Below are 26,743 nucleotides of genomic sequence, written 5' to 3' on the forward strand. Positions count from 1 at the left end.
CACAGGACGCCTGCACTGGGAGGGGGCCCTTCCACCGGGCTCTCACTACTTCCACTCAAAAGATGAGTTATAAAGCATGCTGATAGGAAACAGAGCAATGGGGCTTTGATTTCACATCATCAACAAGTATTTCCAATGTGAATAATAAGAAAGAGGAAGCTGGGTAATTTGCAGCCAGTGTTTCATTTTATAAATATGATCTCCTGAGAACTTGCCATGATGGAGGTTTTACCACATCCCTCCGAGGTCTGCTCTCATGCTTAATTATTTCCACTTGTAAAACGTTGCATCTTACTTCCCATTTCAATTTTTCTAAATTCAGCTCCCAGCCACTGGATCTTGTTTCACCTTTGCGTTCCAGGTTAAAAAACTCAACCAGTATCGGGTGTCTTCTCCTTGCAGAGCCATGTAGTCCTGGATTAAATCACTTTTATTTATTTATTTATTTATTTTTGTTAAATAAATATGCCACCCTCTTCTCATTTCAACATTTGTACTCCAGACCTGCAGTCATTTTCATGGGTCTTCCCTGAGCTTTCCCATTCTTCAGTTGTCTTTTTACCAAAGACAGAAGGCAAAAAATCTGAGCAGGGGTTTGTTATGAAATACGCATTCCCTCTCCCACCACATGCCCTTGTGAGCTTGGGAGCTCAATGTACCTTCCCACTGAATATGCTGCCTCAAAAATTCATGTATCACGAACAGAAATACAAAATAAGATTTTTCTCAATTTAATAAAAAACATGTGTTCTAAGTTAAAAAGAATCTGCTTTAAATTGTAATAATGTCCCAACTGCTTGGTTCAATACATCAACACAGGAGTTAGGCTTATCTCTTTAAGTGAAATTTCACCTAGAGAAGTATTTTTTTTCTGTGCCTGTGCACAGATGTGTAAGTACCAGATCTACTCCTGCTGGTGAGACATCTCTCCCTGCCTCTGACTTTCTCCTGCAGATCAGAGCTAACCTGAGCTGCAGGCTCTTGCAGCGAGGTCTTGTTCATTTTATTTTTCTGTAAGTGCTATGCACATCTGTTTTGCTGTCTAAATAATAACTGTGCAGGTAAGCTGGCTTCCAGATATAGCTGACCTGGATAAGCTGACAGGAAATCACTTCCTCTCCAGAAACAGCATACATTTTTGGGCTTAATTTTAGTAACAGTAAGTTTATTGCCCATTTCTTTTGCTGTTCTGTATTTAGAGAAAAATAAAACATTGGAGATGAGGCATACGTCATTGCACAGCTTTAGACTTTCATTCCTAATCAAACGCTACAGACCTTTTGGAAATGATCTGAAGAGAGACCTGCACTAATTAGATGACATCCCCCAGCTAGGGAACTCATCATCAAAACTCAGATCGGAAAAAACTTCTTCTTCGAGGTCAAACTGTTCCAAGGGCAATTCATTGACCTGGGGAGAGAAATCCAAGAGTAAATTTCTTCCTCTACAAATTTTTGCTTCTTATGTCTGCACCTAGAAACACAGTGTATTTTTACCATGTATAAAAGATGGCCTCCATAAAATTTACAAATTCAGGAACATTTCTGTTTTGGAAATACTGAGCAGCATCACAATAAAATGAACCAAAAATGACACCCAGAAGCTCTCCTCCCAAGCAAGTCCTTCCAAATTCCTGTCTGTAAGCTAGCCTCATCAGCCTGGTAGGTGCCTTGCAGAGAGAGAGATGAATTAACTCCCCCACACCACCACCAGGAAAGTGAGGTGGCTGCAGAAGTAAGGCATGACTCTTGTTCAAACAGGGGTTAGGGAAGCAGTAGGTTTTCTCTGCACGCTTCTTTTATGGTCACTGCATGTTAGGACATATCTCTGTGGGTTTAAAAGAAGTCAGATAGAAGAGGCAATACAGAGGAAAATGCAGAGAGAGAACAAAATTACAGAAATTGAATCATCTCAACTGAAAAAAACAGATGGGGTAGACATTAGTTACTTCACACACAAAAATACCTCATATTTTAGTTACTTTTCAGTAAGAAAGGAAGACAGTTCTGCCTGTGGACACTAGGTGACTCAGTGTCATCAACTGTGTCACAAGGCTAATTAGACACTTCCTTCATGCAAACTGCAGGAGGAGTTGACACTGTGCTGTATGTGTCGCTGATGCACCATGTGAGACTGATGCTTGCTTTCAAAAGAGCACCAACCATCTCTGGTAAATAGCATTTTTCAAATGAAGGGAGATAAAAATCTGCTCAGGACTGGTTGTATGAAAAAGCTGGCATTCAGAACTCATCTCACTGTGCATGATTATTAAAGTTTTACTGTTATAACTGGGTATTTTTGTTTGGTGCATGCTAACAGATCCCACAATTACCTGCAAGGATTTTACCAAAGCTTTTAGCTATCTTTCCCTGGGATAAATATAAATTCACAAAGGAGATTTCTAGATAGGCAGTTGTATTTATTAAAGAACTTATTAAAAAATCATTTGATCTAACCTACTGTAACTTTACTGGGATTTTCACTTTCACAGATTCTATGAAGAGCAGGCTTTGGCACTGTCATGTGTCAGACCTATCAACCTGCCCTTTAACAGTCCTGTAATGTAACTGCTTACTTTCCTGCTCCAAGAGGGGGACTGGACTAGTTGATCTTTCAAGGTCCCTCCAATCATAAACATTCTGTGACTATATGATTCCTGTGCTAAAATATACATGCATTTCTACACAGAGTTGCCTGGGAGAGTACGAGTTTTATAACCTTAGTGTGCTGCTATACAATTCCCAGATGTGATTACTTTCTGAAATTTGAAAGAGGTAATTGCATAAAAAGAGGATGTGAATGGTTGTAACAGTTGATAGCTGTATCTCTCTGATCTCTAGATACAGATACTATGCAAAAGCTAAACATCTGCTGGTCTTACCTGAACAAGCCCCTTCAGTTCCTCTTCTGTTAAGGAGTCTGTGGGCTCCTCTTGAGTGTAGTTATACTCCACAGCCACTTTACCATTCTCTGAAATAATCACACAGAATCACAGAATCTCTAGGTTGGAAGAGACCTCAAGATCATCGAGTCCAACCTCTGACCTAACACTAACAGTCCCCACTAAACCATATCCCTAAGTTCTACATCTAAACGTCTTTTGAAGACTTCCAGGGATGGTGACTCAACCACCTCCCTGGGCAGCCTGTTCCAATGTCTAACAACCCTTTCAGTAAAGAAATTCTTCCTAACATCTAACCTAAAACTCCCCTGGTGCAACTTTAGCCCATTCCCCCTCGTCCTGTCACCAGGCACATGGGAGAACAGGCCAACCCCCATCTCGCTAGAGCCTCCTTTAATATACTTATACAGAGTGATAAGGTCACCCCTGAGCCTCCTTTTCTCTAGGCTGAACAAGCCCAGCTCCTTCAGCCGCTCCTCATAGGACTTGCTCTCCAGGCCCCTCACCAGCTTCGTCGCCCTTCTCTGGACCCGCTCAAGCACCTCGATGTCCTTCTTGTAGCGAGGGGCCCAGAACTGAACACAGTACTCGAGGTGCGGCCTCACCAGAGCCGAGTACAGGGGGACGATCACCTCCCTAGCCCTGCTGGTCACAGTGTTTCTGATACAAAAAGCACAATAAGCACACAAAATAAACAGCCAGAGATATGGTTAGTGTGCATAATGACAATAAACCTACCCTCAGCTCCAAATGGGACAATTCTACCTCATAATGCTTTCAGAGTGGTTGGCTGCTCTGAATGAGTGTGCAAGGAACAGGTCATTTTATTGTCCCTTAGCATAATGTGGGGCTCTAATTTATTTTCTTAAGTAATATAACTGTTTTACTGTGAAAAATTAATCTCTTGGTAATGGTTTAAGAAGTGCTCATGGGCTGCAGCATTACTACAGATGTGGACAGAGCTTCTGATTCCTGCTGCCATGCCTGGACTCAGAAATAAAGGGTTTGATCTTTCTACTGTCAAGCAAGCTTCTGTGTAAGCAGGATTGGGCGGTGCCACTTCCAGGAGTGCTGGAGTTCTGAGAGCTGAGGAAGGAAAGAGCTGAAGGTTTTGTCATGGTAATTATGAGGTACAGAGGAAAAGAGTGCTAGTTACTGCATTGTGTAATGCGGTGTGGATCTGCAGAACTGCTTCTTTCTCTGGCTTGTCTGCCTGTCTACTCTGCAAAAAACTGAAAGGCTCTGACTAAATGGATTGGAAACTGAAAGTAAGGAAGCAGAAATCTGTGGAGAAGATGGAGCATATTAATTACCGGTCTTTGTGTATGTGATGGACCGAAAGGCAGGAAGCACTGCAAAACACCTAAATACTCACCTTTCTAAGGAATACCTTAAAGAATCCAGGGAAGGATGCTGGAAGATTATATAAATCCTGCTGAATTCAACAGAATTTAAGTTCCTGCTCAAATGGTTTGCTGTATCAGTACCACAGCATGAGATGGTGTTTACTGACAAAGTCCCTGCTCTGTGAAGTGAGGATAGTGGCACTGACCTGATTACATGAGAGTCTGTCCTGAAGTTGAATGCATTACAGACTAAAGTACTCAGATCCCACACAAACAGGTGTCATCTAAAAGCTCAGAAAGCACAAGACCTGGAACCCAGAAGAAGCAGATCTAGCAGTTTCTGTATAGATATAGAGCCAGCTTCTATGATTTAAAAAACACAAAGGAGAGAGCAGGCCCAAATATGCAGCACTGAACACAACAGTGGGGCAGGGACCATTGATAGCACCTGACTGGTTTGGAACCAGGTCACAAGTGTGCAAAGCTCTGCAATTCAGTTCACATTACCCCTGGAACTAGAAATTCTTCACATCCCCATTCAGCATGCACACATACTGTGCTAATAAGCTCTACCTTAGACCCTGGCTTAAGCATAAAGCCAGAGTTTATACTTCAAGCATTTGCATTTTTTGAAACAGTTTCAGTGTCTTTATCATAAAAAAAAATCCAGCTCCTTTCACTCATATAGCTTATATGGTGAAACTACTCTTCAGCGTTACATCAGTGAAGACCACAACACAAGATGAATTCTGAGATCCTCCATACAGTGAATCCTGAGAATTCACATCAATTATCACGGAAGTCATATCATTAGTCATATCATTATCACCCCAGTGTTTAATACAAAAATAGGCCTTACCTAAAACTACGAGGAGTATCTTCTGAAAGGCGCTAGACAAAGCTTTCCCAACTGCGAGTTTCTGAACTCTTCTTGTGGCTGTGACAAACTCAAGAGGATCTATACCAAACAAACAGCATGTTATTAAGATGAAAATCTGCATATGAAGCACACCAGCTGCATTGTACTAGGAAATGAAAGCAAACACAGCTTTATGGATCTGGTAAGAAAGCTGCTTTTATTTTGGGAATTGTTGGCTGTGTGGCAGCACCTTCACAAAGCCTTGATGGGTCAACCCTAAGCAGCACACAGTCCTCAGCCCCGGGTCAGGATCCTGCCCAGGGCAGCTGGCAATGGGGAGCCCAGTTGACATCAGAGCCGCATCACAGACACAAAATTTCTTTAGAATCATATAGTATGGCTACATCTGGAGTGATCATGGTGGGGAATGAATAGCCTTACAGGTGAGAGGATGAGAACCTACAGGGGAGGTAAGTGTTCCTGGCATGACACAGGGAGGGAAGAGGCATGCTCAGAATCCCTTGCTGTACAGCAACACAGCAGTGCACAAGTCCCTGCACAGATCCTTGTCTCCAGCTAAATTAATATACTACATCAGATCCACAAACTGTGGAAACAAGATTGACCAGTGTTTGTGAAAGGTGCTAGAAGAAACTTTTATCTGCATGCAAAATGTACCTTCACTGTTTTCAATGTCTGCCTCGCCGAGGCCAACTCCCCTGGTGCATACCCCGTGGTTGGGCAGTGTCACTTCCACAGCACCCAGGTATTTCACAGATCGCTTCTGTAATATCTTTCCCAGGTCCCCGTTCTCATCATCAAAGCCTGACACATTCTGCAGCTGTTGGGAAGACCACAAATAATTAATTAAGATGGAATAGGAAGGGGTATTGCGACCACTTAGGCCTTTGCTTGCATAGTACAGACCTTCTCTGCAAAGTGTGTGACTCCAAGGTGGTAGGTAGCACATGGTGGAGGCAGAACAGAGATGCTTACTGTTTTGATCCTATTTTAGAAATGGCTCATAGTCCCCATCTTCTGGAGTCTCAGACAACTCACACACTTCCAGCATGCGAAGACAAGCCCTGACACTACTTTAATCACACTTGCATGAAAACCTGATGCCCCCATTAGTATAAACAGAAGCTCAGCCAATGCCCTCACCCACGGCAATCTTTTCTCCCTAAGCTTTCATAAAAACCGCAAAACCAAAGCTGCAGCTACTGTAGCTGTCTTCATTATTTGCTGATTTGAGGACAATTCTGTTTATTCCACCAACAGCTCTAATTCAGAATAGGGGATGGAAAGAGAAACGGGAAAGATGGTGAATGAATATAAAGGGCCCCTTACCGTGATAATGCGACTGGACCAGCCATTAAAGCCAAGGTAGTGGTTGGCCAATTCCTGGCACTTGTTGCTGTTGAGAGCAAGGACTTGTTGCTGAAGTCCCTTCTGCTTGGTGCAAACACAAACCTGTTCAGGAAAGAAGAAATGTGGTTAGCAAGGCTCTGCTTGCAAGGTTTCCACTGTGGACACACCATTGATGGCTCTGGGAGAGATATACGTACATTACCTATTTCCTAACAGCACAAGTATATCTGATATGCATGAAATATTGGTTACCCAGGAACAGGGTGCACAAACAGAGAGATGCTGGAATTTTTCTCCTTAAGTGCTACCTGGGAGCCAGTGGCAGGTGATGTCACGACTGCAAGGCATGCAGCAAAAAGTTAGCTAACCTTTGATGAAAGGCACAGGGAACATCACTGAGAACAAAAAATATTTTCTGTGATTCTACCCTACTGTTGGAAGTTGCAGTACTGAGTGCTGTAAATGGCTCATCTGTGGCCTTGCTTACCTTCAAAGGAGATTTCTGGAACAGCCTCTGCCCATTGCACGCACGCTGGGCTCTGCTGGCATCTCTGTCTGAGTAAAACTTGATGATGGCGTAATACCCAGGCCCTGCCACAGCAGCGTTTCTGTGTGCTCGCACGGAGTACAGCAGCCCAAATTTTGAAAACACTGAAAACAGGGAATGCTGAGGAAAAATGAGAAAAAAAGGGTCTTTTGAAGAACATCCACTAGTACTCCAGGGAACAAGCAACCCTGACAGAGACAGGACCTAGTTACCTAGAAAACAAGGAATATTTCATTACTGTTCCCTCTGTATAATGGCAATGAACCCTGGAATAAGCAGCAAGACTGGAGATGAGGCTTTCCCCATAAAAACAAGCTCAGCCTGATGGGACCCCTGACCCCGGTGTCTCATGAGCAGTATCTTCCAGCCTCTGACCCAGGAGGAGAGCAGCCAGACATGGTGTTTCCAGTCCCATGGGTTATCCTCATCCCTGACTGCTTCTTACTCTCTTCCATCCTGCTTTATGTGGCCACGCTGTTTTGTTGAGACTTTCAGTTAAACACTAGCACAATATTTTGCAGGCTAAAGGGATTTTGATTCAGCTCTTGGAGATTTTGGTCTCCTAGTTTTGCTTTGCAGACTACAGGGGCAGAAATCACCCTGCGGCAGCCTGCCACCCTCCTCACAGTTGCCCTGAGTGCCTCAAGGGAATTAAAACACGATTTAAAAAAAAATAAAAAAGAAGGGGTGGTGGTGTTAAAAAGCGTATTAGCACACAGGGAAGATGATGGGAGAAGTGGCCAAGTGCTGACGGGGGGACGGGGGCCTTAGGTCTGCTTAGGGAGAGGCCTCTACGGAGCCCGACCCCGCTCCCCAGCCCCGGGGGGACCCGCGGGGGTCCCGGTCCCGGCCCCGGCCCCGGCCCCAGCCCCAGGCCCAGCCTCACCTCCAGGCCCGGCGCCGGCTCCAGCCCCCAGACCAGCAGCGTGTGGGCGCTCCCCGCGGGCACCCTGAACGCCAGCACCTCGGCCATGGCCGGAGCCCTCCCCGCCGCCCAGGGCCCGGCCCCCGGCCCCGGCCCGCCCCGCTCCCCGCCGCCTCCCCGGCCCTGCCCGCCCAGGCCGGGTGCGCAGGCCCGGCGGGGCTCTGTGTGTGTGTGGTACGGGGGAAAAGCGCCCCATATCCGCCCCCCCGTCCCCCCAGGCAGGCAGACGGGCACAGCTCAGCGGTAGCGGGTTTATTCTCCTCGGGGCAGAGCGATTTTCGTGAGAGGGGACGGGGCAGGCCCGCGGCGAGGGGCCGGGATGGAGGGCGGCCGTCCCGGCCTCAGATGGTGCAGTTGCTCTCTCCGAAGCGGCGGCACTTCATCACCTTCAGGTAGGTCTCCACCTTGTGCAGGTCCTTCTTGAAGCAGGAGAGCAGGCCGTAGTTCTTCAGCAGGGCGTCCTCGTTGCGCAGGTGGATGTCGAACTTGTCGTAGGTGGGCTTGAGGAGCTGCGGGCCCCGCGGGCTCCGGTCCTCCAGCTCCTGCAGGAGGGAAAGGGCCGGGGCTGAGCTCGCACCAGGGGCTCTAAAAAGTGGGGCAGGGAAGCAGAGTCCGGCCGTAGCCACTGGAGAGGAGGAGGTCATGCGAGGGGTCAGTAACGCTCTCTTTCCTCACGCTTTTCCAGTGACCAGAGCTTGAAGCCAGACCCAAGCCATGTGCATCTGGAGCTGCAGGCCGCCTCTCCTCCTGCCCTGCTTTGCTTGCCAGCTGATTCGGTCAACGGAACCGTTTTTGTTCAGTAAACAGGGTGTTAAAAGGCTAAAGAGTGATCATTACCTGGTTACTGTGTACTGCTTCCCATTGCCCAAACTTATATCAAACGGAGAGCAAAACCTGGAAATGCTACAGACTACAGTCAGGACAGAAGATCTTTGTTTACTCTCTGTGCCTGACTTTTGTAGTTATTTAGGTGCTAGATGATGAAAATCATCGTCCAGACTGACATCACATGGAGACAGGTCTTGGGGCTCTAGCTGTGGTGATGCTGAGCAAATCTAAGATGGGATCCTGACAGACAATAAGTAATGTCATTTAAAATAACAAAGCCAAAAGTAATCTTTCTGAAGAACATTCTCCAGCTGTCAGTTGTCTGCGTGCTAGGTTAATTTAAATGTAATATAAGAGAGAAACATCAGAGTATAAGCTTCCATCAGTACACAGACTTATATGAGTTGTTTTTATAAAATGTCTTGAGTCTTGGAAGTCAGGATGCAGAACTCTGCAAAATTTGCTTCACTTTAAAGTGTTTTCTGGGGAGATAGGGCAAACATCAGGTTTAACAGCAAGTTTAACCAATGGAGTATTCTTTGGTGCTGGGTTTGTAAAGACTGAGTCTAGACTGTTGTGATCTTCCTGGCCTGTGCTGCTATGCAGGTTATGGCAGTGCTGTTAACATCTGGTACAAGTTTTCTCATGCTCCCAGTGATGAATTGTGTGCAGTGGAGTGTTGTGATGTGACTATGTTAAAGTAAGCAAAGTTCAAAGGATGCCAATGTTTTTTGGAGTGGAAGGTGGGGAGACTTCTCATGGTCTTTGGATCCTGTAGAAGACCCTGAGAGCTCAGTGCCCTGTGTTTAGGAGATTGTTACTCCGTAATCATGCTACCTACTGCAACTTACCCTCATCAGAGCTTGGATCCCTTCTTCTAGGTCCTTTAGTTTTTCAAACACTCTGTCTGAGGTGCCAAAAACCAGATTGTTTGTAAACACCTTGCTTAGGTATTGCACTGGGGTCAGCCAGGACTGGATGAGAACCAGTGAAAACCGAAGAAGCTCCATATCCTGAAATTAAAAAAGGGGGTGAAAGGTGTGCAGGTGAGGTGTTCTGTAATGTTACCTGTGTGTCTTGCTCCTTCTGAAACAGCCCAGAGGTGACCCATGGGTGTGCCCCTGCTTCTGCACCTTTAGCAAATGTTAAAGACTGAGGAGCATCAGACAGACATACATCCTTTTCTGACAACAGTTACTCTCTTTGGGGTGGGGGTATGATTTATAGTCTAACCCAAAGGTGTCTTTTCTTTTGCATGCAGGCGTAAATAGTAAAAGGAGAGAGGAGTGATACCTCAGCAAGCACTGAAGTGCTCACAGATGGAAACCCTCTGTTCCTTGAAAGAATTCTGTGCTTGTCCAGGGGAGACAACTTACTGATTTCTGCTGGGCATCATCCTTCCCTGTGGGAGCTGGGATGGTTTCTGAGTAACAGAATGCCTGGGAATTCTTGTTGGTGTGTCTCTGGTCCTCCGGAATATAGCTGCGTTCCTGTGGAGACATCCCAAATACACCCAGATCTGTTGGCCGTGTACTGGGAGAAGAGCGCTGACTCTTTCCTCAGGCTGTCCTGACAGGTTGCTCTTTTCAAGAAAGAAATGTGAGACATGAAGTGTGTCTCTGTACAGGACTGGCAGGTAGGAAGCTGGAAATCACATGTTGGTTGGCACAGTAGCTGCTGGACCTACAGGTCTTGCTTTCACTAAGCCAAAGTGCTGAGGTGAACACAGACCACGCGGACTGCATTCTCCTGAGGGGCAGATGACTCCCTTGAACAGCTCTGGCCAAAGCAGACACCTTGTTTGAGCTCCTGGCCAAAGCAGAAGCTGGATAGTTTTAAGTCAGTGCCATAGGTTACCGTCACAGGAAAGTTGCAAAATGCCTGCCGCTCCCCACAGCTCTCAGGACTGGGTTTCTCTTTGAGGCAGCTGGCTGTATGTGGTGGGTTTGGGTGTGGGCAGCTGTGGCCCTGAGGAGGATCAGGGGTGGAGGCAGAGAGCTGTGAGGAGGAGACAGGCTGGTAGAGGCCGGTTCTATCCCATTAAGACTCCTTTTTCCTCCTCAGGATCTGACAGGAGACACCAGTAGTTGAAATGCATCTGTTTCTAGAAAACTGGACTGGGTGGGAAGCTGTGATATGGTCCTGAAAACATCAGGTTAATGAGGAGATGCCCGGAGGCTGTGACACTTACGAACTCTTTGTACGTCTCTGCGGCCAGGAGGTGGAGGTGCTGAGCCCTCAGCACAGCGTTGGCAAACAGGTTGGAAAGGGGCATGGCTGGGAAGGTGGCAGCTTCTTGTGGCCACTGCAATCCCAGGGTGATCACAGTGATGAAGAGAGGAGAAAACCACGACCCTGCAGCAAAGTGGAGAGGAGTGGTGTTAACTGTCCTTCAGTGAGGGTGGCACCTGCATATTACTTCCTGGCCTCTTCTGCCTGTGCTAACCCTAAAGAATGTCTTGTTTGTGTTCATGCACGATCTTAGCCCTCCAGTGACACCCCATCCCCTTTTGCTGGATGTGCCCTCGAGGCTTGTGCTGCTCCCAATGTTACAAACAATGCTTTTCTGCCTTAAGAATGATTGTTGCTCCATGAAAACTGCAGTGCATCCCTGTGTTGTTCCTTAACACGCTCATGTTTTTCAGTCAGTCTTGTCTTCATGAATGGAGTATGATGCATGAGCGGACGGGATGGTGAGTACCAGGGGAGGGACTGGGAATAGTTCACTGTAGCCTTGTTTTACATCATGCTGCTGACATGAAACTGTCTGTCTGCCTTCACTAGGGTGAAAAGTGATTGCATTACCTGTGTCGTAACTGAGAACTTCTGCTCTCTGGCACACACCTGTAGAATCCAGTGATCCCTGACAAGTCTAAAGGTTATTAACGCCTAGCATCTAACTCACACAAGTGGTCTCTGTAAGTACAGATGGACACAAAGTTAATCTCAAACAAGCACCCTTCAGTGGAAGAATGCCCTGGAGCCTGTAGGACTTGGATATGGGCATTAGACATCATCCTGATCCCTGTCTTAAGCCTTGAATGTGAGTTTTAATATCCCTGCCACTATTTATGTTAGTAATAACTATTCCTGCTCTGGCTTGCATGTCTTTTCTTCTTGTTCTCCAGCCTCTCCTTGCCCCTTGCCTGTAGCATTAAATGCCCCTTGCATTTGCATTAGCATAATGAATACCTGCGTCAATCCATGGTTAAAAGTCATGCTGTTGGGAAAGCCATTCTTTTTCATTGATTGTTAAGTTGCCACATCTTAATTTGGGGCAGGCACTGAGCATATATAGGCAACAGTACCATCCTATCATAATATTCCATCACCCAAAGCACATAATCAGAATCATAGAATCATTCAGGTTGGAAGAGACCACTAAGACCATCTGGTCCAACCTTTAACCTGATACTGGCAAGTCCACCATGAAAACATACTACTAACTTCTACATCTACATGTTTCATGATGACCTCCAGGGACAGTGACTCAACCACTTCCCTGGGCAGCCTATTCCAGTGCCACACAACCCTTTCAGTAAAGAAACTTCTTCTAATATCCAACCTAAACCTCCCCTGGCACAACTTGAGGCCATTTCCCCTCATCTTACCACTTAGTACCTGGGAGAAGAGCCTGATCCCCACCTTGCTACAGCCTCCTTTAAGGTAATTGTAGGGTGTGGTAAGGTCTCTCCTGAGCCACCTTTTCTCCAAGCTAAACAACCCCAGTGCCCACGGCTGCTCCTAATAAGACTTGTTCTCTAGACCCTTCACCAGCTTTATTGCCCTTCTTTGGACACAATGCTGCCTGTAGCCGCATTGGCAATCCTCGTAAACTGAAATAAAGAAGAGTACCTGGAGCCATTTCTGCCTGGAGAGTTGCTCAGATGTTGCTTGAAAGTGAATGTTTCTTCCTTTCATCTAGGCTGGTAATGGCAACTGTTGAGACACCCCTTATATAATAGGGGGTCTGTTTAAAATGTATATATGTGTTCATGATCACAACAACCTCTCTATATCTTCTCCATGCATAAATGCACATGTGTTCGCAATGGTGCTACCTAATTGTAGTCATTTATACATAGATGGAAAGGTTGGGGAGGATGTTTGCCTAGGGATGAAATTAGCACTGAATGATTTCTCCATATTCTGCTGTTTATTGCAAATAACGGTTTTATCATCATGGAAGAGCCACCCCAAATCAGATCAGTGCTTTTACATGGTGGAATTTCCCCGCATAGATAGAAAGTGCTCCTAATTTTCCTGCCTGCTCCAGGCAGGGTCTGGCCCACAGTTAACAGGGCTGACAAGCCAGACTGGGACACCTCTGACATAAAGCAAAAGAGGTGGTTTCCCATTTATCGTTAGTGGGGATAGAGCTGGTTGGATGTTGCCAGGTGAACCACATTTCTGCCACATAACTTCTGTCATGCTACCAAAAATTTCAAAAATTCAAAAGGGATATTTTGAACAAGTCGATTTTTTTTAAATAACAATTTCTGTTCCTTGAGGTAACGGTTTGATTCAAATTTTCAGCCAATGCATTATTTTACTTACATTTGTTCTCAGGTGCTTTTATTGTCTAATGTATTTTTTCCTCATGCAACAGCTCAAGCATTGAACTGCAGAAGTAATTTGCAAAGCCCTACTTTGAGAGAGGAGGTACCAACCCTCTGTCGAAAAACAGCGTGGCAGTTCCCAGGCAGAGACAGAATAAGGTCCCTGGAGTTGGCTGGTTTGTCTGGCACAGGTTTGGTGAAGAGCCGTCACATGTAGGTGTGTTACAGGGTACCAGCCTGCCTGCTGCAAATCCAAGTTCCAGAGCCCTGGGAGGTTTTTCACATCCTCAGCTGGGCAAAGCTGTGAGAAGATCTGGTCATCAGCTGCTTTCTGCTCTTGCCTGAGACAGGAATGAGAAATATCTCTGCATTGAGCAGAGGGCTGGTGTGGAAAGGAGGGAGAAGAAATGGGGGAGAACAAAGGTCACAGCACACCTATCCCTGCTTTTGAGCAAGACAAGACAGAACCTGGGATGGAGAGCTGTGTGTGTGGGGTTTGCTTAAAGGACTTTTCTTTCCCCTCAGGGCACTGGGTGCCTCAAGCCACCCTGTTTGTTCAGGGCCCTGTTTGGTCCCCGGTCAGGGGCAGTGCTCTGGCTCCCCGAGCCCCTGGGTTGGCCTGCCCCCCTGCTTTGGCTCCAGTTTCCACGAGGCAGCATCATCAGTGGAGCAAAGGGTGCGAGAGCTCGTTAATAAACACACTGGGGAGAGCGTGATCTGTTCCGAGAAGCCCCTGGGTGTTCACTCGCATGGTGGTGTCACGGAGTAAATGTCAGTCCCTAGAGAAAAGGGAACAGTGGGTCCTGCAGGTATCAGGTATCCGGTCACCCAATAGCCAGCAACATCTGGGTGTGTTTTTCTACTAGAGATTGTGTTTAAATATGTCAATATTCGTCAGAGGTGAGCAGAGCAGCAGCCCCACCAGCCAGCACAGGCTCTGCTGCCTGCTCACAATGATGCTCTACCACTGCAGCTAGATTAATATGGCACCTTGCACCAGACTGCTGCCCATCACTTGCTACCCTGCTGCCCCTCCAGCCCTGTTAGCAAAAGCACGGTGCTAAACCAGCAATTTTCATCTTAGAGCCAAGCACAGAGATGCCAGCATGTTCCAGACTCTGCCCCTGAGGTCTGTTTTCTCCCCACTCACATAATTTCTGTGCATTAAATGAGGCAGAAGCTTTGTGGAGATGGCAGTGCATGGCTCGGATCCTGGGCTGGACAAACACACACCACTGGCACGATTACATTTGCATAAGCAGCTTGCAAATATCAGCTTGGCATTTTTCTAGCTTCCAAGTGCCCACATGCGTGACCCAAAGTAGAACATCATAAAGCAGCATGAGGCTCAGTAATTTCCAAGTTCCTTTTCTTATTTGAAAGAGAAAAAAACCTCCATTCTTTTCAGGGTGGTCCCACGTCCACCCACCTTGCCCTGTGGACAAATGAAACAACTTTCCTTGAAGGTATGTGTATGCCCTGGTTCCTCCTGGCCCCCCAGGAGGGGTTTTGTGCAGAGGTTCCCAGCTGGGGACCTGCAAACGGTGAATCCTGACTGAGGAGCCAGATGCTGGCCCACAGCCCAGGCTCTGTAGCTCCGTCGGTAACGAGATGGATGGTAGAGGCTTTAAGTGATGGTTGTCTACCTTTGCTAGCTCACTACCCTGAAAGTAAATAGTCCTTTCAGTTTGAATTGTGTGTTTGTGTGTGTATTTTCTGGAGCCAGGACTGCTCAATTTCACCCAGCCTATTTCTAAATGGCAGATATCATGAGGCTGAAGGAGGTCCAGGACTGCAGCCCAGTGGGACTTAAAAACAACTGTCTACCCAGTCATACTTCAATGGTGGGGATAAGAATCAGGATACAGAGCCTGGACTGTATATATTGAAATGTATTTAATTACACTGAGTGCATTTTAAATACAAGCCTATTTCAATATAAAATTAAAACCCATCTCTGTACTCCCCAGAAACTAATCTAAGCAATTAAAGTAAAACCCTAGCAATACAGAAATACGTATTTGCTTCTGGCATTTTAAAGGAAGCTAAGGCCCTGGGCTAAGAGAGTAGCCAAGCGGCAGAGCGGAACTGGGGTCACTGAAACTGCTTTTGACATTGCTTCCTCTACAGCTGGAAACAGCAAATTCTCCATACTTCGTGTGATTCGGTTAAGTGAGTTGTTTACACAGAGCTGAGAAACCAGTTGGGAATTGGGAAGGCCGGAAAATTTGCCTTCCTCTCCCATTTTGTAGCTGAAAACAAGGCATGGAGGGATGAGCCCTGCTAGTTCTAAAATCTTGGCAAACATGGAAACCAGGAATTCACTTCCCTCACTGTGAGTACTCCTTCAGTTAATCAAATTTACAAGTAAGACGTGTTTAAGTAACATTTAAATACATGTATATTTAGCCAGTTTAGGACAGCTTATTTAACTAATAAAAAACAACCTTAAAATGCTGTTTTTGTGCTATTTAGATTGAATCCCAGTTTTCCATTAAGCTGATTTACCAGTAAACAAGAACCAGCCTGTTCCCTATTTGCTCGTAATTTTACCCTAGTTTTTTTTTTTGCTGGCTGTCCATGACTTGGGGAGGTCTCATCTTTCAGCCTCACAGTTGTTGTCACCCCCCCTCCCCCATTGCCCGTCACCCCGGTGTCCTGCCTTGTCCAGCTTCATCCTGTCAAACCCACCGTGATGGGCTCCCCACGCCTCCGGGGACCCCCCCGGCAGTGAAAGCCCCGGTGCTGTGTGCCCAGCCAGCCCTGAGCCCCGTCACCCGCACGCCTGCTGCTGCCGCGCCAAAACAGTTTTTATTAACAGAACCAATTAGTGCCGTTCTGCTCCTCTCCAGATGTTTTCTAGCTTTTCTTGCAAGAGCACATGTAGCTGGAGCAGAGCTCAGCTCTTTGTTCCTGGCATGGGGCCCTGTTCCTCCTGCTTCGGTTCCTGGCGGTGGTTTTTGTCTCGTCCCAAGCTCATCACTGACGTCTTGGGGCTGCGGTGGTCCCCCTGTGAGTGCTCAGCTGGGGCTTCCAGCAGAGCCCACAGCTGCTCTCAACTTCACATCCCTGCCTGCACTTGGGGCCCTGAAGGGGTGAAATTTGGTTTCCAGCTGCCTGAGCAGAACCCACAGAAAGCTGCTGCTCGTTCCCAGACATCCCACAGAACCTGGCACCAGGGTTATAGTGGGGTGGCACCAGGATGCGGCATGAGGACACCCCTGGATCAGGCACAGCAGGACGCAGCTTGGATGTCTGGAACAGGAGGTGCAGGATGTGAATTTACCCATTACCTTTATTATGGCTTGAAAAAGCAGTCGTACATCTGTGTCCCACACTTTAAATCTTTCCCATAGGTTCTGAGGTTGCACTTGTCCCTCTCCAAGGGAACATCCTTCTGACACAGGCCAGCTCTTGCCTGGTGAGGAGCAAGCCCTGTGCAAGACCCTCCAGGACTGGGCTGCCTCCCCAGCTTTTCTGTAGTCTTTGGAGAGAACGAGGCACTTTCAGAGGATCTTCCAGCTTGTACAACTTCCAGCTTGGCCTGCTGGGCACGTCTATGGCTTGAGAGCTAAACAGTGGCCCCAAATCTATTTAAAACACCCCAATAGTTCTGCTCACCTTGGCTCCACTGCCAGGATTACAGGGCCCACAGCGGGGTCTCACAGCCCACAAGGGTCCTTGCAGCACGGGGAGTGATCAAGCATGGTCCTCTCCTTCCAGGAGGTGGTGGGGACGGAGGAGCCCCAGCACCCAGCACCGCACTGCCGTTGTGTTGGCCACGCAGGAGCTCAGAGCAAGGTGTGGGGCTGCCTGGGGATCGGGGCTGCTGGTGACCAGGGGGCTGGGGTTGGCTCCTAATATCTACATGGGCTTTAGGGGTTCAGCAGCCGGGATAGGACAGTCTTGGGGAGCGCAGCGAGCACCGAAGGGCAGCAAGGCTCGAGCTCTGTGCAGGGCTGCTGGAGGCAGCTGAAGGTCCATGGTGGCAGATCGGGACCTGGGTGCCTGTCCCCACGGGGCACTGGTGTGGTGCTGGCAGGGAGCGATGCCACCGGTGCTGGCCTGGCGGTGGGTGTGAGACCCCTCACTCCTCCCCTGGGTGTTCCCCGACTGTCCATTTGGCCTTCACGTCACGGAAAGGAGTGATGTCCTCGTAGGTGGCCATCTGCTCCACCTCCAGACCCTGCGCCGAGAAGAAGCAGTTTGAGACATGGGAGGGGGACCCCTAAGTGGGGACCCATCTCCAGAGTGCTCCCCCAGGGATCAGGGCAGCTTCTGGAAGGGGAGATGGAGACAGATGGGTGAATGTTCTTAGAGCTTGGCTTGGGGTCTACAAGCTGCTCTATGGCCAAGGAGCAACAAGCACTTGGGAGGAACACAGCCCTCTGCGAGGGCACCCAGCAAGGGCATAACTGGCTGTTTCAAGGTTCAGACTGATATTACAGAGGTATTTCTATAATTAATTGAGCATTACCTCATAGGTGTGGTCCTCCTCAGGGCTCTCTTTGCCTTCACCCTATAGAGAAGAGAGTCACAGGTTGGGTGTCACCAGCACTCTCACAATAGCTGGTGCAGCCTGCGCCAGGATCCTCCACCCCTCTCCCAAGGCCAGGCCCCACAGCCTCCACAGGCAAATCTGGACAGTTCCCCCATTCCATTTTAAATGCTTTTTTCAGGTAGCCATGTCCCCAAACCCGGTCCTTGCCCATTCCGGCCCCAGCAGTGCCCTCACCGCCCTGCCCAGGACACGGGGCACTGCTCTGAGCACTGCGGCGGTGGAGCCGGGGACGTCCCCGCTGCTGGCGATGCTGCCACTCACCTTGTCTAGGAAGAGGAGCATGGGGACGCTGATGAAGACGACCAGCAGGATGGACTGGATGATGATGATGGCATCTTTCAGGGTGTTCCTGCTCCGGATCTGCTGGATGTTGCTGTGACCTGGGAGCAGCAGCACAGAGCCCTGAGCCCTGTCTCCATGCCAGGCTCCCAGGGAACGGGGACGAGCTCAGCACGACCACAGGTTTGTGCCAGAGCAGAGGAGGGGACCGGGGCACTGCAGCCCCCTGAGGCTGGCATCAGGGACCAATTCTGGAATGGGACACCCTGGATAAGACCCACCACTGACCAGAACTGGGAAAAATGTGATTTTTTAGGGCAATGCACTCTCTGGGATGCATTTATATGGGATGGACATGCCAAGGCAAAGCTGGGGGGTTGTCCCGCACACAAGGAAACATCTGCCATGTGGTGGAGCACCTACGGCTGTGTCTGAAGGGATCCCACCAGCACAGGAAAGGTTGGTGCCAGGAGTGTGAAGTGGGCTTCACGTGGAGGGGGGAAGGAGGAAAAGTGCGTGGAGGGCACACACCAGCGGTGGGGGTGACGGGGGGTCCCACTCACCCATGACCCTGAGCTCCGTCCCGCACATGTGCGGCCGCTTGTTCTCCGACTTGAGGTTCTTCCTGTCGCACGCGTAGATGCCGTTGTCCTCGTATCTGATCCCGAAGATAGTGAAGTTGATGAAGTTTTCTGTCCTCTCGACGCTGAAGCGGGAGGTGTTCTGGTCCCTCACGTAGACCTGATCGCTGCCCTCCACCGTCTTGTACCACTGCATGCTCTGGGGCTCTGGGGTGTAGCAGATGAAGCTGATGGGTGTGTTCCTCTTGGCCGCCACGTAGCGCGGGTGCTGGTGCAGCTTTCGGCACCCATTGCCTGCCAGGGGACAAGGGTGGGCACGTCGAGCCATGGTGCTTGTAGTGGAAACTCATTTTTTTGTGGAAGTGACTTCACTGGGTCACTTTTTTGCTGCTCCCACCCATCTCTATATACTTATGCCTTCTTAGCCCCAGCTTGGCTCCCAGATTACAGTCTGCACTGGCATGCATCACGGAGCCTTTGCCAAGACCCCCAGTTGGCTTCTTTCCCCATCACTTCTACTTTTTTTTTTTTTTCTTTCTTTTTTTCTTTTTGTTCATTTTGCTGTATTTTGTGTTTTGCCTGTGTTCATGTCCCAGAGCTGGGACTTGTTTGGGTGGCAGAGCTCATGCTCAGCATCCTGGAGGTGGGAATGGCACAAGCCCATCACCTCTGTCACCTGGTCCGGAGCCATGGCCCGATCACCCAATGCACTCTGCAAATGCTGAGTTAAAATGCTCACATCCTTAGGAAAGACAAAACGGATCCGGATTTGCAGAGGCAGAGCAGGGGAGGGAGATGCCCCAGAGGAGGTTGCAGCCTGGGAAGGGCTCTGGGGACATTTGTGGCTCTGCTGGGGCTGTCAGCCTCATGGTACAGCCAGAGAGTTGGGAGGGACCCTGGGGACGCAGGAAAGGGCCCAGCGGGTCTGAGATGTTACCTGTGCTGTTACTGGTGCTGTTCCCGAATGCTGAGATCCCACCTGCAAGACAGGAGAAGGGCTCTGAGACACTGGCCAAGGACTCCTGTAGGAGGAGCCCACTGAGGACATTCCAGATGGGACCGCACGCCCTGTGGGTCCTTCACACCCTCCCCATATGGGGCAGTGAGCTCAGGAGCATCAACCAGACCCCACACAGAGGCCATTTGAGCACAAGCCCTCTTATTTCCACCCCATCTCCTGAATGAAGTAAGCTGCTTTCTGGTTGACAACCCAGTGAAACCTGCTTCTGCTATTAAAATGTGCTGGGCCGGGGCGAGGAGCCCGGTGCCCCGCGGGTGCCCGGTTCCTCTTGCTGCAGCTGGGCAGGAAGCACCAGCCCTGTTTGCCGCGCCGCTTCAGCGCCCAGCTCCGTCTGCTCAGTGAGCATTCGCCAAGCCCTGCTGCAGGGCAGCTGGCACGGAGGTGGGGGCTGCACCACCTCCAGCGTGCTGGGGCTGCTGCAGAGCCCCCCAGAAGAAGAGAATAATAAGAAGAAGAACCAGAAGCCGTTTCCCCAGCCTGAGCTTTGCCCCACACTTTGCTGCCCCACTGCAGACCTTCCCGCCCCGATGAGCAGCGTGGTGAGGACTTGGTTCCGGACACTTTCCTTGGACCAGGCTGCCCAGTTTGTCTCTAATGCCTGCCCCCTCTCCCTTCTGGCCTCATCTCGTTTTACAACGCAGAGATGCCCCTGGTCCAGCCTGTGCGCTGGGTTCGTGTCCCTGACACCTGCAGCTGGGGCTTCGCTCTGAGCTCTGCTGCTGTTTCTGAATGATGACCAAGTTGGCTCCTCACCCTGCAGCCCCCAGACCCTCCAAAGGCAAGATTTCGATTGCATCCACAAGCAGCTTGAGCTTTCCCCACCTTCTCTGAAGCCACCCTGAGGGTAAGGATGAACCCTTACAAGGCCAAATCTGCGCTGGGCTCAGGTGCCCAACAGCAACCCTTTACATGATTTTCTCCCACAGGCTGAGGTTCCTCAGCCTGAAGATGAGCGCGGGGGCTGCTTCAGGGTTTGTGGGCACCCTTGCATCAAGGAGAGGGAGGAAAGGGACAGGAGCCTTGTCCTGGGTTGAAAGGCTGCTTCTCCATGGGGGTTCAAAGGGAACATCATAGGGATGTTCACACTGACCCCCCCCAGGTCAACCACAAAAGCCTTTTTCCTCCCATTTCTCCTCCCCTCTTGAACACGCAGCCCTGTGCAGCACAGGCAGGTGGCTTGGCCCTGGCCTCAGCGATGTGCTGCCCCCAGCTTGCTCCCATCCTCCAGCCTCCATGAACAATAAATGGGGAAGAAAACTCTTCTTTCCCTCCACCACAGCCATGAAGGCTCTGCACCCGCTCGGCACCAGGCTCCCCAGCTCCCTTGGCCCCAGCTGCCCACCAGCTCCTGCGCGCCACCCCAGCCCTGCACTTTCCCCATCCCCCCACAGTCTGGCTTCTGCGAAAACTCACAACTTGTAAAGTTTAATTTATTTAAAGCCAGACATGGATGGAGTCCCATAATGCACAAAGCAAGGGACGCATGCCAATGTGCATGCTTTCTTGCTCCTTCAACCCTCTACAGCACAAAGCCGGTGTTGGATGCCTACCTGCAGCCAGGGCCATCAGCCAGAGGTTTGCCTGGAGAACCCAGAGCCTCCTGCAGAAATCAGCCATTTTTTCACTGCAAACAACAGGGAAGCATCCAGTCGCTGACCCTTGCTTCTGCAAAAACACCACGGCTGCTCCAAACAGCTTGGCCTTTGCACCTAAAAATGGCAAAGCTGCTGCTACGCAAGACGGCGTCTTTCCTGCTCATGTAAATTGGCCGTGGTGGGGACTTTCCCTGGGGCTGGTTTTGAATGCAGCGCAGACGCTGGGGCCCCTGTTGTTGTGCCCGCCCTTGCCTTGTCCAGCCTCATGTCCTTGGGCCGTGCTCACCATGGCAGAGTTATTTGAGGGAGAGGACCGAGGCTGGGGGCTCTGCACCCCCGGTGGAGGTGGGCCTGTCTGTGGAGCACTCGGCAACTCCTCGCCTCGGCTGGCAGAGGTGCAGTGCAGGGAGGGGGTGCTGGCACCAACACGGCTCCGTGCCACAGGGCAGGGGATGGGGTTACCCCAGGCGAAGCAGGATCACACCCCAGCTCCCTGACAGCGCGGGCTCTGCCCTGCGTGAGATGTGGAATGCAGCCACAGGCAGTGGTGGAGGCTGGGCCAGTGGCTGCGAGGTCAGAGCAGCACATGAAGCGCGGGAAGGAGGTGGGTTTTGGGTTTCTCCTGCTCGCTGCGGGGTTCGGTGGCATTGGCTCACAGCTCCTGTCCCCAGCACCCCAAAGAGTCCCCAGGACTGCCAATCTGGGGAAGGGCGAAGCCTAGACAGGGTGTCCAGGAAACAGAGCCCCCTCCTTGGGTGCTCACCATGCCTGGTCCTTCTCTGCAGCATGATTGCCATGACCGAGACCCTTCCTCCTGCATCCTTTGGGCACAGCCACCACAAGTGGCACCCAAGCTGTGCCCTGGCCCCATCTCTCTGGCACAGAGATGTAGTTCCCCATCGCATTGTGCCACAGCATCTCTCCAACCACTGTGCTCTGCGAACTACGGGTGAGCACTGAACTGTAACTCCATCTGAAAAACACCTTGGGGTACTTTTGCCAGCCGGGTTGGTCCCCAGAGCCCAGCTCTGCCTTCTTGGGGCCTCCCCAAACCTCCACTTTCTGCAGGTCGTTTCTTTTTTGCTGTTTCTGAGCATCTGGCAGCTGCTGGGAGCCGGCCCAAGTCTCACCTTGTGTGCAAGGGGGTGTGAGCCGAGCAAGAGCAGAAATAAAGGTTTCCAGAGAAACTGTGGCCCCAGGGAAAGAGATGATGGGAGAGGTGCCTTCTTGCAGCAGAGCGGCCAGGCTGTGCCATGCATGGAGCTGTACGCTGGGGCTAAACTGTCAGCACCCTTGGTATTGCTGCTAAAACTCAGCCTGGCTGTGATGTCCTGGCAAGCCAGCAGTGATGGAGATGCTTAGGAGCTGGGACAGCACAGGAAACACAGGAGAGATTTGGTAATCAGCCCCTGGGGCTGGATATAGGAGCTGCAATGAGCATGCAAGGAAGGCCAGCAGCTGCTCCCCAGGCTGGAGGTGCCTGGGAAAGACATGATGGTCCCATGAGGAAGGGCCCGTGTCCCCACAGCGGGTGGCGGGACGAGCACAGGGCACAGCTGAGCCAGGGCCAGGCAGCTGCACCCTTCACCAGCCCATTCTTATTCATGGTGGCTTGTGTTTCACCGCTGTCCTTCCTGCCACCGCAGGGGGACAGGGACATGGGGGCTGTGCCACCTCCTCCCTCCATCCTGCTGCCTGCGTGGGTGCTGTGATGCGTCCCACTTGAATTACACCAGCCCTGGCACGAGCTGTTCTAGGGAGAGAGAAAACAACAGTGAGGCTGTGCTGTGGCCCCTAGGGACATCAGCAGGTCCTGGAGGTCTCTCCCAGCTCAGCCTCTGGCCACACATCAGCACAGAAATGTTCTTCACCTGCTGCTGCCTCTTCTGCGTGATGCTCCCTGCTCCCATGCAGCCAGTGGGACAGGTTTGGCTCCACAGAGCCCAGCATTGGACACCGCCTCCAAGTCCTCCCTTCTCCTCGGCTGACGTGACAGCAGTGTCTCCCATGGCTGGGGCTTGTTGCTGGGGGAGGCAGGAGGCAGCAAGGACGCATGGGACATATCCATGAGCAGAACAGAAGCTCTAGAGACTGGGCTGGAGGGGCTGGGGGGAGCTTTCATCTCGGGAGGTCTCTTGAGCAGAATGGGACCCCACCACTGGGGGTCCTGCAGAGGATGGTGTGGCCAGAGGCTCCCTGGAGGGAGCAGGTATTTATGACTGGGGCAGGTGATTTCCCCCTCCCAGTGGTATGGGAAACACTTTCTTCCCTAACGCACACCAACACATTTGGTATTGTAATAATCGACCATTTACGTTTTTTTTTTATTTTAAGAAATGTACAAAGAAAAAGGGCTTTAGCTCACACAAACTCTGCTCTTTGGCATTTTTCCATCACCGACGACGCGTACGTACAAGCAGCATTGATCGTGAACCACAACCTGGGCTGGAAAGAGCTGTGCCATGGATGCTTCCCATGCAAAGGCACTTTAAAGCAGCATGCCACACCCTAAGGCTCCTGTTCCAGGGAGCGTCACTCTATGCACATGGAAATGGAAGCACAACGTGGTGTGATGCAGTGGGCAGAGCGGCCCCGGCTCTGCCGCCTGGCCAAAAGCACACGGATGCAAGCGAGCTCCGCAGGGTGCCATAAGGCATCTGCAACGGCTCTGAGCCAAAACCAGCCGAAGGGAGAAGAAATAATATTAATAATTAAAAACAAAACAAAACAGAAGAGAAGAAGAAAAAAAGACAGACCCCCTGGCTTCAAGCAGCAGCCCTTGTTTTAACTGGAAGTTTTGGTTTGTGGTTGTTTCGATCTTAAGAGTGTTTTCCCTTTTGTAGAAAGAAGGCAGTCCAGAGATTAACCGGGGTACTTTTGCTCATTTTACTCCATTTTCTTTCCTTTTGGCCACCTATGGGAGCAATGACAGGACTTTCCCCTGGGAGAACCCCTCTCTGTGGGATGCTTCTTGGCGAGGATCCTCCTGGCCCCAGGGCTCTGCAGGTACCATGGCACCAACAGGTGCAGGGGCAGCTCCAGAGCCCTGGCAGAGGGAAGGATGCCCTGCCCGAGTACTGGGTAATTTGGAGAATTTACACCCACCTGCCACCCCTCCTGAGTGTTCCTGGGAAGGAGCATTCATTGTGTTAAAGCCCTGGCGCTCGGTAGCTGATGGGGTTTATGGGATGTCATTGAGCAATCAATGACGCCATCAATGCAAAGACCACTTCTTACTCCCCGGGGATGTGTCTCATTAGCTAAGGCTAGTTTCTGCTTGCTGTGGGGCTCGAAGAAAAATGTGCAAGGTGTTTTTTTGTTACAAGGAGCTCCTGGAGGAGGTTCTCCAAATGCTACCTCTGTCCATCGCTTTCCTGCCACAAAATCTGGATGGAACGGGAAAACAGAAGAGAAGCATGAATATAAACACAGCTTACATTCGTACCATGGAGACCTGAATGATTTATGGTTTCAGTGTATATTCAGAGACCTTTAAAATCTGATATTTAACCCTGAGAACATATCTGCAGATGCTTGTTTTGGCTATGCAAACAAATCCTTAAGACATAATTGCACTTTCTCTGTATATAACAAAAATCCATAAAGCTTATTAAAATATCCAAAAGAAAGGTGCTACTTTAAGACTTTGGAGATTTTTTTGTTCACAAAACCCTTCTGTAATTATTCTTAATATTATTTCACTTGGCTCATCTTTCACTGGTTACTTGGCTGCACTCTGGAAGAATAATAGGAAGAAAATATCTTCATTGTGAAATAACATTAATAAACAATTACTTTAAGTAAAAGGACAGCCATCCTCATTTGTTAATGTCTGAAAAACATCATTACCATGATTAGATCATTTCAAAACTAAAATGTTTCTCTTTCACCAACAATAGAGAGATTTCACATTTCAATCTCATAAGAAAAATATTAAGCCCTTTGCAAGTACAGTGAGCTACAAAAACCAGGATCAGTAAGAGATCCTGCTCAGAAAATTAAGGTGTCTGCTTGAAATATCTGAAATTAGCTCAACATCTGAGATCTATTGATCTGAACATGGAAGATTTCTGAAGAGGAGATACAAATGGAGTCTTTTCAGGATGGGCGATGCCACGAGATGGAAATCGCTCCCTGTTATACAAGCGACTCCTTCACAATGCGTTTCCCATCCCACACTTTCACTTCACCGGGAGCATCTTGAGTCTCTGAGCTCGGCACAGGTGCAAGGCTAAAGGCCGGGGCTGTCTCCACGTCTGTCCCACTGTTCCCATACATCTCATGCATTTTGGTTGCGATCAGACCTTCCTTCTCAGGCGCGTCCCCTCTCAGGGCATCTTCATCCTTACTGTGCCTGTACATGTAGGAGGCCTGCTTCACCGAGCGCCTCAGGAGGTACCTCCGGAAAGCCCTCTGGATTTTTGTAGCACACACTTCCTCGTGCTTCCTTTTCAGAGTGGTGGTGATGGGTTCATAGGAAACCTTCGAGGGGTTCGCGGCCATGAACTTCTCCTCCATAGTGGCCTTCAGGGCATCCATCTCTCCCGAGTCTCCCAGCACTTCCTTTGTCAGGGCAAAGAGAATATCCAGACAGTGGATTTTGTCCCCAGCAACCATCGGTAGATCCATCGTGATCAGCTTGATCTTGTTTGGCTTAGGAATTTTGAGCGGCTCCTGCAAGGTGTCCACAAAGTCAGACAAGGTGCTGTACGCGATGAACTGGGTGGCATCTGGGTCAAACTTCTCCCACGTTTCATAAAACATTTCAAAATCATCTTCACAGAGCGGCTCGCTGCTCTCCTCTGTGGCCACGTTGAAATTCTCCAGGATGATGGCGATGTACATGTTCACCACAATAAGGAAGGAAATGATGATGTAGCTGCAGAAGAAGAAGATGCCGATGGATGGATTGCCGCAGTTCCCTTTTACTGAACTGCCAGGGTTCTCCAGTTCGGGGTCACAGTCGGGAGGGCCACTGTTGAGGATGGGGCTGAGCAGACCATCCCATCCTGCCGATGTGGTGATCTGGAAGAGGCAGATGATGCTGTTCCCGAAAGTTTCAAAATTGAAGATGTCATCGATCCCTGCCTCTTTCTTTACGTAGGCGAAGTTGGACATCCCAAAGATGGAGTAGATGAACATGACGAGGAACAGCAGGAGGCCGATGTTGAAGAGGGCAGGCAGGGACATCATCAGAGCAAACAGGAGAGTCCGGATACCTTTTGCTCCTCGGATCAGTCGGAGGACACGGCCAATCCTTGCCAGCCTGATGACCCTGAAGAGTGTGGGTGATACGAAGTACTTCTCTATGATGTCCGAGAGGACAATACCTGCAAAGGGATGAAAAAGAAGTGAGTTTGCTGTGCTCT

At 49.7% G+C, this 26,743-nt stretch overlaps 4 protein-coding genes and 1 long non-coding RNA gene across 17 annotated transcripts in view; 1 reads left to right on the forward strand and 4 right to left on the reverse strand.

Annotated features, from left to right (window-relative positions):
* Positions 1 to 80: 80 nt before the first annotated feature.
* Positions 81 to 8,068, reverse strand: RDM1 (RAD52 motif containing 1). Of its 3 annotated transcripts, XM_072029008.1 has the most exons (8): positions 7,912 to 8,067; positions 6,966 to 7,145; positions 6,458 to 6,580; positions 5,786 to 5,948; positions 5,108 to 5,206; positions 2,882 to 2,970; positions 1,278 to 1,410; positions 81 to 414 (listed from the first exon to the last, which is right to left on the reverse strand). In XM_072029008.1, the coding sequence occupies exons 1-7, from the start codon at positions 7,996 to 7,998 to the stop codon at positions 1,309 to 1,311; spliced, it is 843 nt and encodes a 280-aa protein (XP_071885109.1). In that variant the 5' UTR covers positions 7,999 to 8,067; the 3' UTR covers positions 81 to 414; positions 1,278 to 1,308. The 3 variants fall into 3 exon arrangements, with proteins under 3 accessions (XP_071885109.1, XP_027301490.3, XP_071885110.1); XM_027445689.3 differs by lacking the exon at positions 81 to 414 and having other exon boundaries at positions 716 to 1,410; positions 7,912 to 8,068; XM_072029009.1 differs by lacking the exons at positions 81 to 414; positions 1,278 to 1,410; positions 2,882 to 2,970 and adding an exon at positions 3,579 to 4,556 and having other exon boundaries at positions 7,912 to 8,068.
* A 117-nt stretch (positions 8,069 to 8,185) lies between these two features.
* GH1 (growth hormone 1) lies at positions 8,186 to 12,677 on the reverse strand. The gene is given in 5 exon segments (NM_001310345.1): positions 8,186 to 8,492; positions 9,630 to 9,791; positions 10,155 to 10,268; positions 10,970 to 11,133; positions 12,634 to 12,677. Coding segments are annotated over 5 exon segments (651 nt in total). The 5' UTR covers positions 12,644 to 12,677; the 3' UTR covers positions 8,186 to 8,291.
* Positions 11,109 to 24,073, forward strand: LOC119714050 (uncharacterized). The gene is made up of 3 exons (XR_005261203.2): positions 11,109 to 11,821; positions 13,388 to 18,360; positions 18,494 to 24,073. It is a non-coding gene; the product is annotated as an uncharacterized lncRNA (long non-coding RNA).
* On the reverse strand, positions 16,615 to 21,463 carry CD79B (CD79b molecule). Its single transcript, XM_005021747.6, has 6 exons — positions 21,330 to 21,463; positions 19,696 to 19,737; positions 18,741 to 19,052; positions 18,160 to 18,278; positions 17,815 to 17,856; positions 16,615 to 17,523 (listed from the first exon to the last, which is right to left on the reverse strand). Exons 1-6 carry the CDS (start codon positions 21,394 to 21,396, stop codon positions 17,425 to 17,427), a joined length of 681 nt encoding a protein of 226 aa, XP_005021804.1. The 5' UTR covers positions 21,397 to 21,463; the 3' UTR covers positions 16,615 to 17,424.
* The window catches only part of SCN4A (sodium voltage-gated channel alpha subunit 4), a 47,490-nt gene continuing 44,408 nt past the window's right edge, over positions 23,662 to 26,743 (reverse strand). For 10 of the 11 annotated variants that reach the window (XM_072028987.1, XM_072028990.1, XM_072028995.1 and 7 more), the window contains one exon: positions 23,662 to 26,704. In XM_072028987.1, coding sequence (XP_071885088.1) covers positions 25,512 to 26,704 — 1,193 coding nt within the window. In that variant the 3' untranslated portion in view covers positions 23,662 to 25,511. The remainder of the gene's footprint in view (positions 26,705 to 26,743) is intronic. The other variant, XR_011805216.1, reaches the window with a different exon arrangement.

This window comes from Anas platyrhynchos, chromosome 28 (assembly GCF_047663525.1).
Source record: "Anas platyrhynchos isolate ZD024472 breed Pekin duck chromosome 28, IASCAAS_PekinDuck_T2T, whole genome shotgun sequence".
NCBI lineage: Eukaryota > Metazoa > Chordata > Aves > Anseriformes > Anatidae > Anas > Anas platyrhynchos.

Coding starts and splice junctions, on each gene's coding strand:
- RDM1 (XM_072029008.1), bottom strand. CDS start 7,998: ATGGCCGAGGTGCTGGCGTTCAGGGTGCCCGCGGGGAGCGCCCACACG. Junction 5,949..6,457: donor GGTCCAGTCGCATTATCACG/GTAAGGGGCCCT, acceptor TCTTCCCAACAG/CTGCAGAATGTGTCAGGCTT. Junction 5,207..5,785: donor AGACATTGAAAACAGTGAAG/GTACATTTTGCA, acceptor TGTTTGGTATAG/ATCCTCTTGAGTTTGTCACA.
- CD79B (XM_005021747.6), bottom strand. CDS start 21,396: ATGGCTGATTTCTGCAGGAGGCTCTGGGTTCTCCAGGCAAACCTCTGG. Junction 19,053..19,695: donor CAGCACCAGTAACAGCACAG/GTAACATCTCAG, acceptor GTCCCCTGGCAG/GCAATGGGTGCCGAAAGCTG. Junction 17,857..18,159: donor TGCTCCTCTTCCTAGACAAG/GTGAGTGGCAGC, acceptor TCTTCTCTATAG/GGTGAAGGCAAAGAGAGCCC.